General features: G+C 54.0%; 1 protein-coding gene across 7 annotated transcripts in view; it reads left to right on the forward strand.

Moving 5' to 3' along the window:
* The window catches only part of LOC101078878 (protein broad-minded), a 36769-nt gene extending 19099 nt beyond the window's left edge, over nucleotides 1-17670 (forward strand). For all 7 annotated transcript variants that reach the window (XM_029849806.1, XM_029849809.1, XM_029849805.1 and 4 more), the window contains 11 exons: nucleotides 144-257; nucleotides 856-964; nucleotides 3783-3876; nucleotides 3949-4074; nucleotides 5805-5888; nucleotides 11436-11505; nucleotides 12656-12771; nucleotides 13098-13252; nucleotides 13328-13468; nucleotides 14608-14796; nucleotides 17361-17670. In XM_029849806.1, the coding sequence (XP_029705666.1) occupies nucleotides 144-257; nucleotides 856-964; nucleotides 3783-3876; nucleotides 3949-4074; nucleotides 5805-5888; nucleotides 11436-11505; nucleotides 12656-12771; nucleotides 13098-13252; nucleotides 13328-13468; nucleotides 14608-14796; nucleotides 17361-17480 (1318 nt within the window). In that variant the 3' untranslated portion in view covers nucleotides 17481-17670. The remainder of the gene's footprint in view (nucleotides 1-143; nucleotides 258-855; nucleotides 965-3782; nucleotides 3877-3948; nucleotides 4075-5804; nucleotides 5889-11435; nucleotides 11506-12655; nucleotides 12772-13097; nucleotides 13253-13327; nucleotides 13469-14607; nucleotides 14797-17360) is intronic.
* The last annotated feature ends 781 nt before the right edge of the window (nucleotides 17671-18451 follow it).

Below are 18451 nucleotides of genomic sequence, written 5' to 3' on the forward strand. Positions count from 1 at the left end.
GTGCAGGTGCTGGAGGTGGTGCACCTGTGCAGGTGCTGGAGGTGGTGCAGGTGCTGGAGGTGCTGGAGGTGGTGCAGGTGCTGGAGGTGGTGCACCTGTGCAGGTGGTGCAGGTGCTGACTGTCTGTCTGTGTGTTTCTCTAGGCTGCTGAACGTGCTCTGCTGCAGCCTGGACTCCTGGGTGCTGCTGGAGAGCCAGTACGGCGTCTCCTCCATGCTGCTGCGCAGCCAGAGGGAGAACATGGCCGACGGCGACGGGTACGAACCCCCAACAGGAGACACGGAGGCGGCTGATCCGGGGCCTGCTGGCTGGTCCCGGACACAGCTCCTGGTTTAGGGATCGTTTCTTGATCACCTCCTGTCCCCGACAACCTGCTGACGTCACCGTGGTTCTGCCCCCTCGGCACAACCTTTCATTCGACCCCTCATTTCTTTCCTCTTTTCTTTTATTCACAAAGGACCGAGTGCAAATTTCCTTTGATGGGAACATTTTTGAGCCCAAATTGCTTCGGCCACTTGAAACAGGCCCGAGGCTTCAGCCTTAAAAACGCTCCATATCCATAAGAGTTCCAACTTTTGGAGAAGCTTGTTCATGGAAGCATTTGGCCTCCATTAAAAGACTCTTTAAAGCTGCGTCCTGGTGTCTAGTATTGTAGAGCTATAGCGGCTCTACTCTAACCTGTTCTACTCTAACCTGTTCTACACTAACCTGTTCTACTCTAACCTGTTCTACACTAACCTGTTCTACACTAACCTGTTCTACCCTAACCCTAACCCTAACCCTAACCCTGTTCACCTGCCCAGCTCTTACCAAGATTCCAGGAACTAAACTTCTTCTTCCATTAAACCTGCTCAGGGAGTTCATCATCGACGCTCTGTCCGTGGAGAGGAATCACCTGCTGGTCCGGGTTGGTGTGCTGGGGGGTCCGTCTGAGAGGAGACTCCCCCCTCGGGATCTGCAGCAGGTCAGAGTTGCTCTGCTTCAGTCTTTAGGTCTTAATAATGTTAAGTTTGTTCGTCTGCATGTGGAAGCTTCCCACACTCAGTAGGGTTAGGGTTAGAGGGTTAGGGTTAGAGGGTTAGGGTTTAGGTTAGGGTTAGGGTTAGGGTTAGAGGGTTAGAGGGTTAGGGTTAGAGGGTTAGGGTTAGGGTTAGAGGGTTAGGGTTAGAGGGTTAGGGTTAGAGGGTTAGGGTTTAGGTTAGGGTTAGGGTTAGAGGGTTTAGAGGGTTAGGGTTAGAGGGTTAGGGTTAGGGTTAGAGGGTTAGGGTTAGAGGGTTAGGGTTAGAGGGTTAGGGTTTAGGTTAGGGTTGGGTTAGGGTTAGAGGGTTAGAGGGTTAGGGTTAGAGGGTTAGGGTTAGGGTTTAGGGTTAGAGGGTTAGGGTTAGAGGGTTAGGGTTAGAGGGTTAGGGTTTAGGTTAGGGTTAGGGTTAGAGGGTTAGAGGGTTAGGGTTAGAGGGTTAGGGTTAGGGTTAGAGGGTTAGGGTTAGAGGGTTAGAGGGTTAGGGTTAGGGTTAGAGGGTAGGGTTAGAGGGTTAGGGTTAGGGTTAGAGGTTAGGGTTAGAGGGTTAGGGTTAGAGGGTTAGGGTTAGGGTTAGGGTTAGAGGGTTAGGGTTAGAGGGTTAGGGTTAGGGTTAGAGGGTTAGGGTTAGAGGGTTAGGGTTAGGGTTAGAGGGTTAGGGTTAGAGGGTTAGGGTTAGAGGGTTAGAGGGTTAGGGTTAGGGTTAGAGGGTTAGGGTTAGAGGGTTAGGGTTAGAGGGTTAGAGGGTTAGGGTTAGAGGGTTAGGGTTAGAGGGTTAGGGTTAGGGTTAGGGGTGGGGTTAGGGTTAGGGTTAGAGGGTAGGGTTAGGGGTTAGGGTTAGGGTTAGGGTAGGGTTAGAGGTTAGGTTTAGAGGGTTAGGGGGTTAGGGTTAGGGTTAGAGGGTTAGGGTTAGGGTTAGGTTAGGGTTAGGGTTAGAGGGTTAGGGTTAGAGGTTAGAGGGTTAGGGTTAGGGTTAGGGTTAGAGGGTTAGAGGGTTAGGGTTAGGGGAGAGGGTTAGAGGGTTAGAGGGTTAGGGTTAGAGGGTTAGAGGGTTAGGGGGTTAGGGTTAGGGTTAGAGGGTTAGGGTTAGAGGGTTAGGGTTAGGGTTAGAGGGTTAGGGTTAGGGTTAGGGTTAGAGGGTTAGGGGTTAGGGTTAGAGGGTTAGGGTTAGAGGGTTAGGGTTAGAGGGTTAGAGGGTTAGGGTTAGGGTTAGAGGGTTAGGGGTTAGGGTTAGGGTTAGAGGGTTGGGTTAGGGTTAGGGTTAGAGGGTTAGGGTTAGAGGGTTAGAGGGTTAGAGGGTTAGAGGGTTAGGGTTAGGGTTAGGGTTAGAGGGTTAGAGGGTTAGGGTTAGAGGGTTAGGGTTAGAGGGTTAGGGTTAGAGGGTTAGAGGGTTAGGGTTAGAGGGTTAGGGTTAGGGTTAGAGGGTTAGGGTTAGGGTTAGAGGGTTAGGGTTAGAGGGTTAGGGTTAGAGGGTTAGGGTTAGAGGGTTAGGGTTAGGGTTAGAGGGTTAGGGTTAGAGGGTTAGGGTTAGAGGGTTAGGGGTTAGGGTTAGAGGGTTAGAGGGTTAGGGTTAGAGGGTTAGAGGGTTAGGGTTAGAGGGTTAGGGTTAGAGGGTTAGGGTTAGAGGGTTAGAGGGTTTGGGTTAGGGTTAGAGGGTTAGGATTAGGGTTAGAGGGTTAGGATTAGGGTTAGAGGGTTAGGGTTAGAGGGTTAGAGGGTTAGGGTTAGGGTTAGAGGGTTAGGGTTAGAGGGTTAGGGTTAGGGTTAGGGTTAGAGGGTTAGGGTTAGAGGGTTAGGGTTAGAGGGTTAGGGTTAGAGGGTTAGGGTTAGGGTTAGAGGGTTAGGGTTAGAGGGTTAGGGTTAGAGGGTTAGGGTTAGGGTTAGGGTTAGAGGGTTAGGGTTAGGTTAGAGGGTTAGGGTTAGAGGGTTAGGGTTAGAGGGTTAGGGTTAGGGTTAGAGGGTTAGGGTTAGGGTTAGGGTTAGGGTTAGGGTTAGGGTTAGGGTTAGGGTTAGGGTTAGAGGGTTAGAGGGTTAGGGTTAGGGTTAGAGGGTTAGGGTTAATGTAAGCTGTTACCTTCACTGTAAATGTGCTGCCCTCTAGGTTATTAGCATTTGAGGGCTTTTCCCTGATATCTATCTTGAACTCTTGTTGTCTATTCAGCAATGTTGAATTTGGCATTTCAAAGACCTTCTGGTTAGGGTTAGGGTTGACCTCATCCTGGCTGGTTAATCCCTGCGGAGTGTTGGTGCAGCTTCATTGTAATGCTTGGAGGCCCAGTGAGAACTCGGGAGGATACTGGAAGAACCCCGGAGGTGGATCGTCCCTTCTTCCAGTTGCTTCTCCAGTTCCGCCGAGCCTAAACCCTAACCCTAAAGAGTCAGCCACTCATAACGGCTTTTCCTTTCCACTCTTCCCGTCCTGACCTGGGGAGGCCAAACACCAACATCACCCTGTGGCCGGAGGCGTGCTGAGTGAATTTGTCCCGGTGATTATGTGTGCAGCCCTTTTCCTCCGCCACCAGGTCACATTCAGGGTTTCTCTCAGGTGTGCTTGAGCTTGATCAGGACTGATTATCGCCAGGCGGAGGGCTGCATGACACCTGGCTCCACAGATCAAATGGAAATATCTGAGCGTTGGAAGCAAATCTCATACTCTTGGACTGGAAGCGTCAGTCGTGCACACGCTTCTGTATTTGTGGCGGGAGAACACAGGCTGAGGAGGGTAACGAGGCTGTCGGTTGAATTTCCACACCTTTGCTTTCAGGGGGAGCATCCTTACCCATGGCCCCTGTTTGGGTCTGAGCCCCCACCTCCCTGCTACAGTCTGCCACCCCCGAGGCTTCACCAGAACTCCCAAGGTGACGTAACACGGCTGCAGCGCCTCAGTCGGGCCCTGTTGTGAAGTCTGACCTCCGACTTCTCTGTCACAGAGTCCGAGATCGCTGCCTTCCTGGCATCGGCCATCGACTCCACAAACAGCGAGACCTGGCTGGAGACGTGTCAGCAGCTTTACAGGGAGGTCCTGACTTCCAACCCCAGCATCTGCTCTGGAAACTGTAAGTTTGAGAGGCGGCGTAACGGAGCGGACACTGTTCCGAGCCACGAATGAAGCAGGATGTTAGTGGCCAGCGGCTAGGCTGAGCAGCTCCTGACGTGATCTTCATCCCTGGAAGTGTGGGGACGACAACGACCGCTGTGATCCTTCACCACGACCGACCGTAGCAATGAGCACCTTCCTCACCTCTCTGCCTCGTTTCCTACCCACAATGCACTGCCTCTGCTTCGCGACCCGCACCGGGTCCACGTGTGAGCGAGCCAGGCCCAAAGCGCCCAACAGAAATGTGGGTGGATCTAATTTTCGATGGAGGCGTGACCTGTGAGTGGATTTAGTGGGATTTGACCATTTAAACGTATGGCGCGTTCCGCTGCTGTTTCTGACGCCCAAACAGCCCGGCGAGCCGCTGCCGACTGGACGATATCATCAAATTCACTTGCATTGTGGAGTTTAGCTGAATTACCTGCTAATGCGTTCAGCTGTGCAGCGGGAGCACCTCTTAAACCTAATTGCACGAACCTTTCCCATCAGCGCCTTTGACAGCCGCCGCCAAACGGCGCCGAGCTTTCTTTCCTTCTTTCCTTCTGTGGGAGTAAATAGCAGTTTAAAGAGGACAAAAACACATTCCAGTGGAGGGCTGGCAGTCTTGTTAATGGCAGCAGTGGAGGGTGATTGCTCTCTTTCATCAGGGCGACGCCTGTGGAAGCTCTCACGCTCGCTCTCTGGGGCTCATTTACGGCTTTTCACTGCAAGATTTATCAGCTGTTAAGCATCCGCCTGCTGCTTTATTTGCTGCATTAAGCACGCAAAAACCTGCCATTGTACCTTCTCCCGCAGAAACATGCTTCCAGAAAGCGCTTGCATTTGAAGGCTGACAACGAAACGAAGCGATTTCCTTGACAGTTGATTGAATCTTTAGCGCGTCCATAAAGAGGCCGTGATTACCACTTGTGTTCTTAATCGTGTCTGATGCAGCTGCGGGAGAAAGATGAGATTTGCCTGATATGGTGAAAGCAAAGTGTCGCCTCGTCAAACCTGAGATTAGAGGGGTGAGAGTTCAAAACCTCCCATCTTCTCAGCTTATTGACTGTAAGAATGTTCTGCCTGTCGATGAGCTTGATTCACTGGTTCAGGCAGCGTGCTGCAGCCTCCCAGCACCTCCCAGAACTGTTCTGGTCCTGCCGGTACCGGCTGCCCTGGTGCTGCAGCCGTAATTATGCCGGAGCTTCTGCACGTCCTTTTCTGTTGCTTTAATCATTTATCTGTTTCCATGGGGGGGCACGGTGACCGCTGCTCAACGGCGGTTTAGCAATGGCTGGCCTCACAATTAGGAAGGTGCGGGTGCAAATCCCTCTGGGGCGCTAGCAGGTCCTCCCCGTGCCTGAGCCGGGTCTCAGGTACTCCGGCTCCTCCCACAGTCCACAGAGGCGTTCGGACTCGGGCCAGAGGTGAATGGCTGCTCTAAACTGACCGAAGATGGATCCGTGATGTCTGATGAGTCTGGAAGCATCGTTTTCCTGCTATTATTATTGTTTGAATGAGGACGGGCCGGTGAGGGGAGCGTGCGGGGTGTGGTGCATCATGTGCTCCTGCTGCGTAGCGCCCTCACCTGGCTGGAAACCTTACTGCAGAACATGAAACACATTTATTACAGCCGATGGGAATTCTTTTGTGATGGGGCGTCATTGACATTGTGCCATTATTCCAGCTGTCCGTGTCTTCTCTTGCTAGTGCTGGCTGACCTTCTGGACAAGGTCGTCGCTCATCTATCCGGCTCCGCAGCAGAGTGCTTCTTCTCCCCAGCTCATCACAAAGGTCAGTGGGGAAAACGAACACATTCACCCGGTTGTTTCTCGCCAATTAAGTGAAAGACAAGGAAGTCCAAAGGTCATTCTCTGGAGCGCTGAAGTGATCCGACATAAATCTTTACATTTTGAGACGGACCGACACACTGGAGCTGTAGTCCGACTCTGATCCGTTTGAGGTTGTGTTTGCTCACTGATACAGGTGCATTACAGTCACACGGTCCTATGTGTTACACCTGTGACGCCAGGATACGGGACTCACGTTCCTCAACACCCACCAGGCCACATCCCTGATTTTTATCCTTAGTTTAACCTTTAACCTTCATTTAAAGGCAGACTAACTGGTGGAGGCAACGAGGTTGGGGGAAGTGGGAAAACACCGGACAGGAAGTGAAGTCACCTGGAAAACACGGAGATAACCTCCGGGAGTGGTGCAGGCTCTCGGGGTCCGAGGCTGAAGACTCCAGATGTGGCAGAGTTTAGTGGTGAATTACAAGGTGACTCTTTATTGTATCAGCGTCACTCAGGGGTGAAGGAGAATCGTCCTCAGATCTTCAAAGCTCTGAACTTGGTTTATCTGCCTGAGCAGCTCCTCTGCAGCCCGTCTCTGTGGAATCACGCAGCAGCAGAAGGGCTAAAGTAGCTAAAGTCCTCCGTTTTAAGAGTGTTAGTACCTCAGGTTGGAGTGAGCCCGTATCCTCTATCACAGCCGTTAATGATTCCAGGAGCTTGGTGTGTTTACTGGCCTGTGGGCTAAACAACCTGATCACACCGATGGCAACTACAAAGAAAAACCGCTAATTAGGGAATATTCTGCAAAACTGCATGTTTTCCCTTAAAGTCATAGCATACTAATTGGATCTGGCTCTTGTTTTGTCTAATTTTACTAAAGGGAACCAGCAGTTCCTCTCCCAGAAATTCCCAGCAAGCATTCGTGACGTTACTGGTCTGATTCCCTGTCTGTTGTGGCAAATCAGAGCAATCTGAAACGGATTCATCACTGAAAATGCTGGGTTCATTTAATGATTATGTTAATGAGCTGATTTAAATAATGATTATGCTAATGAGCTGCTTTAAACAATGATTATGTTAATGAGCTGCCTGTATAGTCAGAGTCACGTTGGAACAGATTTGAGGACAGGAGGCGGAATCACAACGTCTGCGTCACCAGTAGCTTCTCAGCGCTGCTGCACTCACACAGGCTGCAGGCGCTGCCATCTCAGGCTGGGGGCCCCGGGCTGGAGGGGCCCCGAGCTGGAGGGGCCCCAAGCTGGAGGGGCCCCGAGCTGGAGGGGCCCCAAGCTGGAGCTGGAGCTGGAGGGGCCCCGAGCTGGAGGGGCTCCGAGCTGGAGGGGCCCCGAGCTGGAGCTGGAGGGGCCCCGAGCTGGAGGGGCCCCGAGCTGGAGCTGGAGGGGCCCCGAGCTGGAGGGGCCCGAGCTGGAGGGGCTCCAAGCTGGAGGGGCCCCGAGCTGGAGCTGGAGGGGCCCTGAGCTGGAGGGGCCCGAGCTGGAGGGGCCCCGAGCTGGAGCTGGAGGGGCCCTGAGCTGGAGCTGGAGGGGCCCTGAGCTGGAGGGGCCGAGCTGGAGGGGCTCCAAGCTGGAGGGGCCCCGAGCTGGAGCTGGAGGGGCCCTGAGCTGGAGGGGCCGAGCTGGAGGGGCCCCGAGCTGGAGCTGGAGGGGCCCCGAGCTGCAGGGGCCCCGGGGAGACGGCTGGCATCGCTCAACCCCCCCACAAAGGGCCCCCTACTAGCTGCTGCTGGCTGTTAGGGGGTCCCGAGACACGGCCGATATTTATCCATATCATGGACACAACCACATACTAATAGTCGGTTTCTGCAGCATTTATGCTAATTCAGAGTTTGAGAGCTTAGCCAATAAGGTTAAACAGGTTTAAAATATTTTAAATAGGTTCTGAGTTAAAACCAACAAACTGAGAGAAGCAGATGCTGAAATCACAGTTCTGTTGGATTTAAACCGAGGTCGGATCCATGACCTCCTTGGTATGGTCTCCATGCGAAGGATGCTGGTTCGAATCCCCGGCTGGAGATTTGTGGCAATATGCATTTTCTTTTTCTGGAGTAATTTTTTTTGCCTTTCAATTAATCAAAATAGATGAAAATACAAATAAATGTCTCCTAGCATGTTTTTGTTCTGGCCTGAATCACCGCCTGGCGGCGCCGGTCCAGACGGCCTCCCTGGCCTCCTTTGGCTGGAGCCCCCAGGGCGTCTGGCTTTAGTTGGATGGTTGATGTGGTGGAACGGGAAGCTGTAAAATGATTTATTCTTTCCGTTCAGTCTCTGGATTACATCCCAGTTTTGTGCGTGATCCTACAGTAGAGCGCACGTTAACGACATGTTAATAACACAACAGCAGCAGATCTGGAGGCTTTTTGTCCAGTAATTACTATTTTCAGCAGCTCATGATGTCACAGCAGTCACCCTTAGATCGGTCCGTCATTTTTAAATCAAAACATCAAATCCTTCCAACCGCTGGTGCTGGAAATAACCAACTTCTGAGGACCAGGGACGTGGCGGCACCACAGTCCAGATGAAATCATGATGTCACAGTTGTGTCTGACAGCCAACGAGAGCCGCGCAGCATCATCACTGTCATCCCAGTATTATATCCCATTAATCCCATTAATCCCAGCGAAGCCATCACCAGTGACCGCCGTCGCTCTAATCACCATTACACCAGCTCACTTGTCCGTTAATGTGCCTCATTACACTGACGCCAACGAGGCGGCTCCAGCCAAAGTGAGCACCTTAATAATATATGAGCTGGAAATCTACAGAAAGTTCCAGATGTTTCAGGAACAACGAGAAAAGGCTCCGACATTTCGGTTTGCAACCTCCAGTCATGTGACCAACATTTCCCCATTTTCTGCTCTATACATGCACAGAGTTTCTGTGGGTGTATCTTTGGTCACCAGTACAGGACTGGTCACCAGTACAGGACTGGTCACCAGTACAGGGCTGGTCACCAGTACAGGACTGGTCACCAGTACAGGGCTGGTCACCACTACAGGACTGGTCACCACTACAGGGCTGGTCACCAGTACAGGGCTGGTCACCACTACAGGACTGGTCACCAGTACAGGGTTGGTCACCAGTACAGGGCTGGTCACCAGTACAGGGTTGGTCACCAGTACAGGGTTGGTCACCACTACAGGGCTGGTCACCACTACAGGACTGGTCACCAGTACAGGGTTGGTCACCAGTACAGGACTGGTCACCAGTACAGGGTTGGTCACCAGTACAGGGTTGGTCACCACTACAGGGCTGGTCACCACTACAGGACTGGTCACCAGTACAGGGTTGGTCACCAGTACAGGGCTGGTCACCAGTACAGGGTTGGTCACCAGTACAGGGTTGGTCACCACTACAGGGCTGGTCACCACTACAGGACTGGTCACCAGTACAGGGTTGGTCACCAGTACAGGGCTGGTCACCAGTACAGGACTGGTCACCAGTACAGGGCTGGTCACCAGTACAGGTCACCACTCCAGGGCTGGTCACCACTACAGGGTTGGTCACCAGTACAGGGCTGGTCACCAGTGCAGGACTGGTCACCAGTACAGGGCTGGTCACCACTACAGGGCTGGTCACCACTACAGGACTGGTCACCAGTACAGGGTTGGTCACCAGTACAGGACTGGTCACCACTACAGGGCTGGTCACCAGTACAGGGCTGGTCACCACTACAGGACTGGTCACCAGTACAGGGTTGGTCACCAGTACAGGACTGGTCACCACTACAGGGCTGGTCACCAGTACAGGGTTGGTCACCACTACAGGGCTGGTCACCACTACAGGACTGGTCACCAGTACAGGGTTGGTCACCAGTACAGGACTGGTCACCAGTACAGGACTGGTCACCAGTACAGGTCACCACTACAGGGCTGGTCACCAGTGCACGGCTGGTCACCACTACAGGGCTGGTCACCAGTACAGGACTGGTCACCAGTGCAGGACTGGTCACCAGTACAGGTCACCAGTACAGGGCTGGTCACCAGTACAGGGCTGGTCACCACTGCAGGGCTGGTCACCACTACAGGGCTGGTCACCAGTACAGGGCTGGTCACCACTACAGGGCAGGTCACCAGTACAGGGCTGGTCACCACTACAGGGCTGGTCACCAGTACAGGACTGGTCACCACTACAGGGCAGGTCACCAGTACAGGGCTGGTCACCACTACAGGGCTGGTCACCAGTGCAGGACTGGTCACCAGTACAGGACTGGTCACCACTGCAGGGCTGGTCACCACTACAGGGCTGGTCACCAGTACAGGGCTGGTCACCACTACAGGGCAGGTCACCAGTACAGGGCTGGTCACCACTACAGGGCAGGTCACCAGTACAGGGCTGGTCACCACTACAGGGCTGGTCACCACTACAGGGCAGGTCACCAGTACAGGGCTGGTCACCACTACAGGGTTGGTCACCAGTGCAGGACTGGTCACCAGTACAGGGCTGGTCACCAGTGCAGGGCTGGTCACCAGTACAGGTCACCAGTACAGGGCTGGTCACCAGTACAGGTCACCAGTGCAGGGCTGGTCACCAGTGCAGGACTGGTCACCAGTACAGGGCTGGTCACCAGTACTGGTCACCAGTGCAGGACTGGTCACCAGTGCAGGACTGGTCACCAGTACAGGGTCCCAGCTGCTGTTAGTAACCTTTTACACCTCTGTTATTGACCCGTGTAAACAGGAAGTGATGCGTTCTTTGGCTTCAGGTGAATTGGGTGTTAATGTGGCCGAACTGTGGAAACGAGACGTCAGTGGGCAGAGAAGCAGAGGGGTAATTAGCTCCTGCGGTGACGAGTTGCAGCATCTGTCTGTAGATTTAGAGAAGTTTGAATAATAAATGATGGAGACTAGAAAGAAGGAGGGAGGTGAACTTTGATTTATTATGCGTTTGTCAGGCAGGAGGAGCGCTCCTCCGACCGACCCACGGACGAGGCCTCAGTTTGCCTTTGTTGGGATTATTTATTCATCCACGTTCGCCCACGTCAAACTTGTTTAGTTTCTTTTTAAGCAGCTTTTGTACTGAAGTGTTTAGAAGTCAGTGATGTCAATTTATATAAAATCTTCTTAAACGTCTAAAATGAGCTTTTTTGTGATAATTGATGTTTTTTGTAACTCTTCCATGAAGCTTCGAGTCTTTTCTGCCTCCTTCCTGAAAACAGATCAAAACTATTGTGCAACTTCATTCTGTGATTTAATATTCATTAAAATATTCATTTATTAGCTTATATATGCTAAACACAGATTCATTTATTAGCAGGGTTACAGGTCAACCCTGACCCTAACCCTGACCCTGACCCTGACCCTGACCCTGACCCTAACCCTGACCCTGACCCTGACCCTGACCCTGACCTGACCTGACCCTGACCCTGACCCTGACCCTGACCCTGACCTGACCTGACCCTGACCCTGACCCTGACCTGACCCTGACCATGACCATGACCATGACCATGACCCTGACCCTGACCCTAACCCTGACCCTGACCCTGATCCTGACTTGGAGCTGCTAATAACCTGGTGTCTGTTTTCCAGCGGAGGAGTGGAGCATTGAAGGCACCCTTCTATCACCTGTGGAGCACCTGGGAGTCCACACCTGCGTCAGGTAAAATCTGGGACCTCGCAGAGATCCTGACCTTCAGGAATATGAGGCTGGAGACCTTTGATGACCTGTATGACCTCTGGCTTACTCAGCTAACTTAGCTTCACCTTTCTGGACCAACAAAACCCCCAAAACATCCAACAGGTTTTTAGAGGCAACCAAAAACCCAAAGTGGTCCGAAACCACCAGCACAGGAACCAACAAAACTCGGAGTGTGTTCGGGAGCAGCCAGGACACCTTTGTAGCCCTGCTGAGGTACCGGACCCCAGAGGTACCGGACCCCATGGTGCTGACAACGGGCCCTGCAGGGACCTGGAGAGTCCCCCCCAACCCCCAAAGGGATAAAGGGGTGCAGCCAGGGAGCAGCTGAAACCTTCAGCACCCTTCAAGGCCCCGACCCCCAGAGAAGCCCCAGAGTGGGCGCTGCGTTATCAGAGCATTAGCATACTTAGCTTACTCTGCGTTATCAGAGCATTAGCATACTTAGCTTACTCTGCGTTATCAGAGCATTAGCATACTTAGCTTACTCTTTATTTGCCCACTCTGACTGGTGCTCGTGGTCTCGGCCGACTCGTTTCCGTCTTTAACGATACCCCGCTGTGACATCACGCCGTGGTTCTGGGAGCTGTTGGCACGAAAGCGCCATGTTAGCACTTTTTGAGTGTTGCCCGCAGAGACGTCTGTCTCAGAGGATTTAAAGTTGTTGGACATGAATTTGTGGTAAATCCTCAACTTGCCAGTGTCAGACTAAATCTGACTGTGCTGGACTTGTAAAAACGGGCTGTATTTCCACGGGGCCAGTGGGATATTATTAAAATCACATTCACAGGAGGGCAGCCAAATCCCACAAATCCCAGACAACACTGCTCATCATCGGAAAACTGCTGCCTCATCACCCACAAAGCTGCGTTCTTCTCCTCTTCACCTTTAAAGGGATTATTTAGGAGGAAGATAGCATCAGCTAGCTGGAGCTAATGTGGAGTTGCCTTAGGGTTAGGGTTAACCGTGCTATAGCCAGCACAGCTAGCGTGCTAGCCTAACCCTAACCGTGCTATAGCCAGCACGGCTAGCGTGCTAGCCTAACCCTAACCGTGCTATAGCCAGCACGGCTAGCGTGCCACGGACAGCTGTGTGATTCTCTGTGCCTCCGCAGGTACGGCCGCTACCTCGGGCTGCTGAGGGACGATGCTGCGCCTGATTTGACTCTGCTCCTGAGACGGGTGAAGGCGTTCCTGTCCTCACAGAGAATCGAACCCTCTCCAGAACTCCGTATCCTGCCTGTGTTTTCAGTCCTACTGTGGAATCCTCTTATTTAGGAGGGGCCGTTCTTGATTAAGCACCAAAAGTTATTAAATTCTGAACGATAAAAGTCTGCTTTAATTCTTCCTCACGTGTGATTTCAACTTTTCATTAATTTAAGCATAAATCTGGGGTTTTACTGTCCTGGTTTATGACTCCCTCGTGCTCTTAGTGTCATATTCTCTGACTTATAACGGCGGTCTGGGAGCGGCTGATTTGCCTTTTGCCGTCGTGACTCCAAAAGCTTGATTCTGCTTGTTTACCGGCTCCATTTGGACCCTGAACTCGGTGCCCAGGCCCTCAGCAGGAAGGCTACCCGGGCCACGACTGGCTGGCCTCCAGCGTCTTCATGGTTACGCGTGGGGAGGCGGAGCGCTCGCTGAGGCTGCTGCTCCGCCTCTCCTGCCTGCTCCCCTCCGCCTTCATCTGGCCCGCCAGGATCCACGCTTCAGTCAGTCCGGAAACACCACGACACCGTTTGGGTCAGTGTTGGCTCAGTTTCTAACGTGTGCGGTCTTTGATCCAGATCCACCTCCCCGGGGCGGTGGCAGGGTCGGGCGCCCCCCCGCTTTACTGGTGCACAGCTCACTACGTGGAGATGCTGCTGAAGGCGGAAGTTCCTCTGGTCCACTCGGCCTTCAGGGTGTCAGGATTCACCCCGTCTCAGGTAGGGTTAGGGTTAGGGTTAGTCCAGCATGTCCCCTACCCACCCCCCCCCCCACCAAAAGGAGCCCCCACATACCCTGGTCCTGCTCCAGGTTTCTCCCTGTTTGAGGGGTCCGGCCCTGCTGGGATTCTTTGATTGGAACAACGATGATTTGATTGGCTGAGACAAACGATTCAAACTTAACGGTGTGTTGAAGTGCTGATGCTAGCGCCACCTCAAGGTTGCTACAAGTTTAGCGAGGAAACGTCCCAGAAAAGTCACCACTAGAGACAAACACACTCAACCTCAGCTAATATGGCTCATGGAAGGTTGAGCAACAGTTAGCCGCTAGCAAAACGTGTCACAAAATGGGGACTTAAACTAAAGCTGTGTGGAGACGTCGAAAGTTTCAATTCTCAAAACAACAAATGTATATTTGATGTTTAGGCTGTTTGAGGCCCAAAACCTTTTAGCTTAGCGTCTCTCTTTGCTTTCAAAGGAGCTAATGAGCGCACGTTTCCCCCTCTGACATGGGAAGATCTATTCCCAGACCCTCGAGCTGTGGAAGCGTGAAAGCGCCGCCATGGCGACCGGGTGCTGGGATGTGTTGGTCTTGAAACAGCTCTGCAGAATGTGCTGCAGGGAAACGTTGGGAAACGCAAAACCGTCACAAACGTCTCTTTTCCTTATCGACCGCCGCCGCTACGCTAATCACATCGCTAATCATGATGTCAGCAAAAATAGGACTTTTTGCAAGTTTGTTTGGTCTTTCAAGGCTGAAATTGATCTTTTTTCCTGTTATGGCCACCAAACGTGTATCATCTGTCCCCTGTTGCCCCCCCCCCCCCATCCCAGACTGTCCTTTTCCATTCTTGCCCCCCCCCCCGTATCGGCGGCGATAGCGCAGAATCGGCTCCTGCCGGCGCGTTTAGGTGGTCCGCTGCCTTCCTGTGGTGCGGGTCATTAACAGGAAGTCAGGTGATCATTTCTAACCATGCTGGTAGTTGTTGTTGCAGATTTAATGGAGCCATTAGAAGCCTCACATCTTCTCATCATGATCAGTAGCAGCACGGAGGGTCCGGACTAACACCTGGACTCCTCACGCATCACTTCCTGTTGCAACGGTCCACACAGGTGACCTGCGTTCGTGCTCCCCACAGATGTGCCTCCACTGGCTGGCTCAGTGCTTCTGGAACTACCTGGACTGGACGGAGGTCTGCCACTACCTCTGCTGCTGCGTGCTGATGGGCGCCGACTACCAGGTTTACACGTGCGTGGCCGCCTTCAAGCACCTGCAGCCACAGATCCTGCAGCACACCCAGAGGCAGGAGCTGCAGCTCTTCCTCAAGGTGAGTCCGAGCGGAGGCTCCACGAGGCTCCAGCAGCTGGAGGGCGGGGGAGCCACCCTAGCCCCTAACTCCTAGCCCCTAACTCCTAGCCCCTAACCCCTAACCCCTAGCCACTAGCCCCTAACCCCTAACCCCTAGCCCCTAACCCCTAAACCCTAGCCACTAGCCCCTAACCCCTAACCCCTAACCCCTAGCCCCTAGCCCCTAACCCCTAAACCCTAGCCACTAGCCCCTAACCCCTAACCCCTAACCCCTAGCCCCTAACCCCTAGCCCCTAACCCCTAACCCCTAGCCCCTAGCCCCTAACCCCTAGCCCCTAACCCCTAGCCCCTAACCCCTAACCCCTAGCCCCTAACCCCTAAACCCTAGCCACTAGCCCCTAACCCCTAACCCCTAACCCCTAACCCCTAGCCCCTAACCCCTAGCCCCTAACCCCTAACCCCTAGCCACTAGCCCCTAACTCCTACCCCCTAGCCCCTAACCCCTAGCCCCTAGCCCCTAACCCCTAACCCCTAGCCCCTAACCCCTAACCCCTAAACCCTAGCCACTAGCCCCTAACCCCTAGCCCCTAACCCCTAGCCCCTAACCCCTAGCCCCTAGCCCCTAACCCCTAGCCCCTAGCCCCTAGCCCCTAACCCCTAACCCCTAGCCCCTAACCCCTAGCCCCTAGCCCCTAACCCCTAACCCCTAACCCCTAACCGCTAGCCCCTAACCGCTAGCCCCTAGCCCCTAGCCCCTAACCCCTAACCCCTAACCCCTAACCCCTAGCTCCTAGCCCCTAACCCCTAGCCCCTAACCCCTAACCCCTAGCCCCTAACCCCTAGCCCCTAGCCCCTAGCTCCTAGCCCCTAACCCCTAGCTCCTAGCCCCTAACCCCTAACCCCTAACCCCTAGCTCCTAGCTCCTAGCCCCTAACCCCTAACCCCTAACCCCTAACCCCTAACCCCTAGCTCCTAGCCCCTAACCCCTAGCTCCTAGCTCCTAGCCCCTAACCCCTAGCCCCTAACCCCTAACCCTAGCCCCTAACCCCTAGCTCCTAGCCCCTAACCCCTAGCCCCTAACCCCTAGCCCCTAACCCCTAACCCCTAACCCCTAACCCCTAACCCCTAGCTCCTAGCCCCTAACCCCTAGCCCCTAACCCCTAACCCCTAGCCCCTAACCCCTAGCCCCTAGCCCCTAACCGGCGTGACGCTCCAAGAATGTCCATCGATGGCTTTGGAGGCATCGGAGGAGGAGAAGCCCCCAGGACGGCCCAGAGAGGGGGGCTCCTCTGTGTCGCTGTTTTGACAGACCTAAGACCGTGCTGTGTCTCTGGAGCGGCTGATCCCGGAGCGGCTGCTCCCGGAGCGGCTGACCCCGGAGCGGCTGCTCCCGGAGCGGCTGACCCCGGAGCGGCTGATCCCGGAGCGGCTGACCCCGGAGCGGCTGCTCCCGGAGCGGCTGATCCCGGAGCAGCTGACCCCGGAGCAGCTGATCCCGGAGCAGCTGATCCCGGAGCAGCTGATCCCGGAGCAGCTGATCCCGGAGCAGCGTCCTTTACTAAAAGCAGCATCTCAGTCGGACTCAGCGTCAGTGAAATGCTCCTTTTCTTCGGCCATCGGGGTTCTGAAGCTTTTCACCTGTGGAGTCCTTATCACAGCCAAAGCCCCCCACCCCATAATAACCATGGAGCCACCAGCTGACCAGCCCTTTCTTTAGCTGGTGCTGGACTCCATGGTGGTTTCTGTCCTCAACACGTTCCTGTGAACGATGGTGCTCATTTCAGGACGTCCGGCTGGAGCTCGCCAGGAGACTCGGAGGCGGGCAGATGATTCCGCGGCGTCGCTCCAGAGACACAGTGGTTGTTGGTTCAAGCCCTTTTTCCTGCTCCTATGAGCTGGAGTTGAAATGATTAAACTCACCTTTATTATTAATGTCAGCTTTTTATTAGCTTAGACGAGGAACTAGCATCCGCAGCGCGAGAGGCTAATTGCTAACCATTGTCGCCACCCGCCCCGCGCTAGTTGGATTTACATGTAAACTTCGAGATGTGTTTTAATGGGTTTCCTGTAATTGATTGCTCTCATAACTACTTTACAAACTAATTCCATTTCCAAAACCACGTCGTGCGCGTTGGAAGAGCAGCAGAACTCATTAAATGGCCACAGCGAACTGATGGCATCATCAGCACGTTGCTATTCAGCGCACGTCTCCCTGGCTGCTAATTGATGAAGCTCCAGCTCGATCTTTGCTGTGTGGAGGTGTTTGCGTTCCCAGAGGCTCGCCGGCGTCAGGCTGTCGGCACAGCGCCACGCGGCAATTACAGCCGCCGGGTTCAACCCCGAGCGGACGGAGTCTCCAACTAAAATGTTCTTGTTCCTGGGTGGACTTTAGAGACAGAATACACAGATTAGACGTGACGGCGTTGGTTCTTTCAGCGCCTTCTGTGGACCTGGTTATGTTGGGCAGTAGCTAAAAGAGGGTTTAATAGAGAGAAGGTGGGCTTTTATCCTAACTTCAAAACTACAAACCCAAAACTGCTCCAGGTTCTGATTGATTGGTTCCGTTCTGCTCTTCTTCTGCAGGAGGACCCGATCCGGGGTTTCAGGGTCTGCGACTACCTGCAGTTCATGATGGAGCTGGAGCGGAGCTACCGGAGCGTCATTCTCACGGCCATGAGGAGCATCTGCAGCACGGCCGAGTGAGGCCAGCTGACCCGACCCGACCCGACCCGACCCGACCCGACCCGACCCGTCGCCCACCGGCTGACGGCGACCATCAGATCTACAGTTTCATTTAGAAAGGACCTCAGAGGACCTCAGAGGACCCCAGAGGACCTCAGAAAGGACCCCAGAGGACCTCAGAGGACCTCAGAAAGGACCCCAGAGGACCCCAGAGGACCTCAGAAAGGACCCCAGAGGACCTCAGAGGACCTCAGAAAGGACCCCAGAGGACCTCAGAGGACCCCAGAGGACCTCAGAGGACCTCAGAGGACCTCAGAGGACCTCAGAAAGGACCCCAGAGGACCTCAGAAAGGACCCCAGAGGACCTCAGAGGATCCCAGAGGACCTCAGAGGAGGTGAAAACTGATCCCAACGTGACGCCAAGATCGGCATCAACACGCTTCTTTGGCTCCTCGAGACAGTTAATTGACTCTATTTTGAGGAGTTTGGACGCTTCCCGATGTCTGGATGCTCCCCTTCAGCAGGGAACCCGTCACAGCCGAGAGGTCCTGGAGACGGAGGAGAGCCTAGCTACAGCGGGATAGCTCGCGTGTGTGACATGAACCGTTTGCCCGCTGGTCTCAGCAGCCTTGGGATCAACCTGGCTTCCAGGGTTTCATCCCGGTTTTCCCATCACATCATTAATGCCAGGACGCATCACCTGTCCTGGCGCCGGTGCTCGCATGAAAGATGCATGAGGAGGCATCGTGGCCACAAACCCTCATTAGCGCCCCGGCCTGCCGCCCCTCTTCAGACACGCTCAGATCTGAATAACAAACGGGTTCATCCGTCCCCTCTCACCGACGGGGGGGTGATGGGCGGGCGGGGGGGGGGGGGGGGCTTCTGGCACCACTGCCCGCGTCCAGCAGGTTGAGCCGCAGCCCGACACATCGAGATTGTGAGGTTGTGTTGGGTTGATCCTGCTGTTCTACTGGTGCCTGCAGAGAAGGTTC

Source organism: Takifugu rubripes, chromosome 16 (genome assembly GCF_901000725.2).
Source record: "Takifugu rubripes chromosome 16, fTakRub1.2, whole genome shotgun sequence".
Classification (NCBI taxonomy): Eukaryota; Metazoa; Chordata; class Actinopteri; order Tetraodontiformes; family Tetraodontidae; genus Takifugu; species Takifugu rubripes.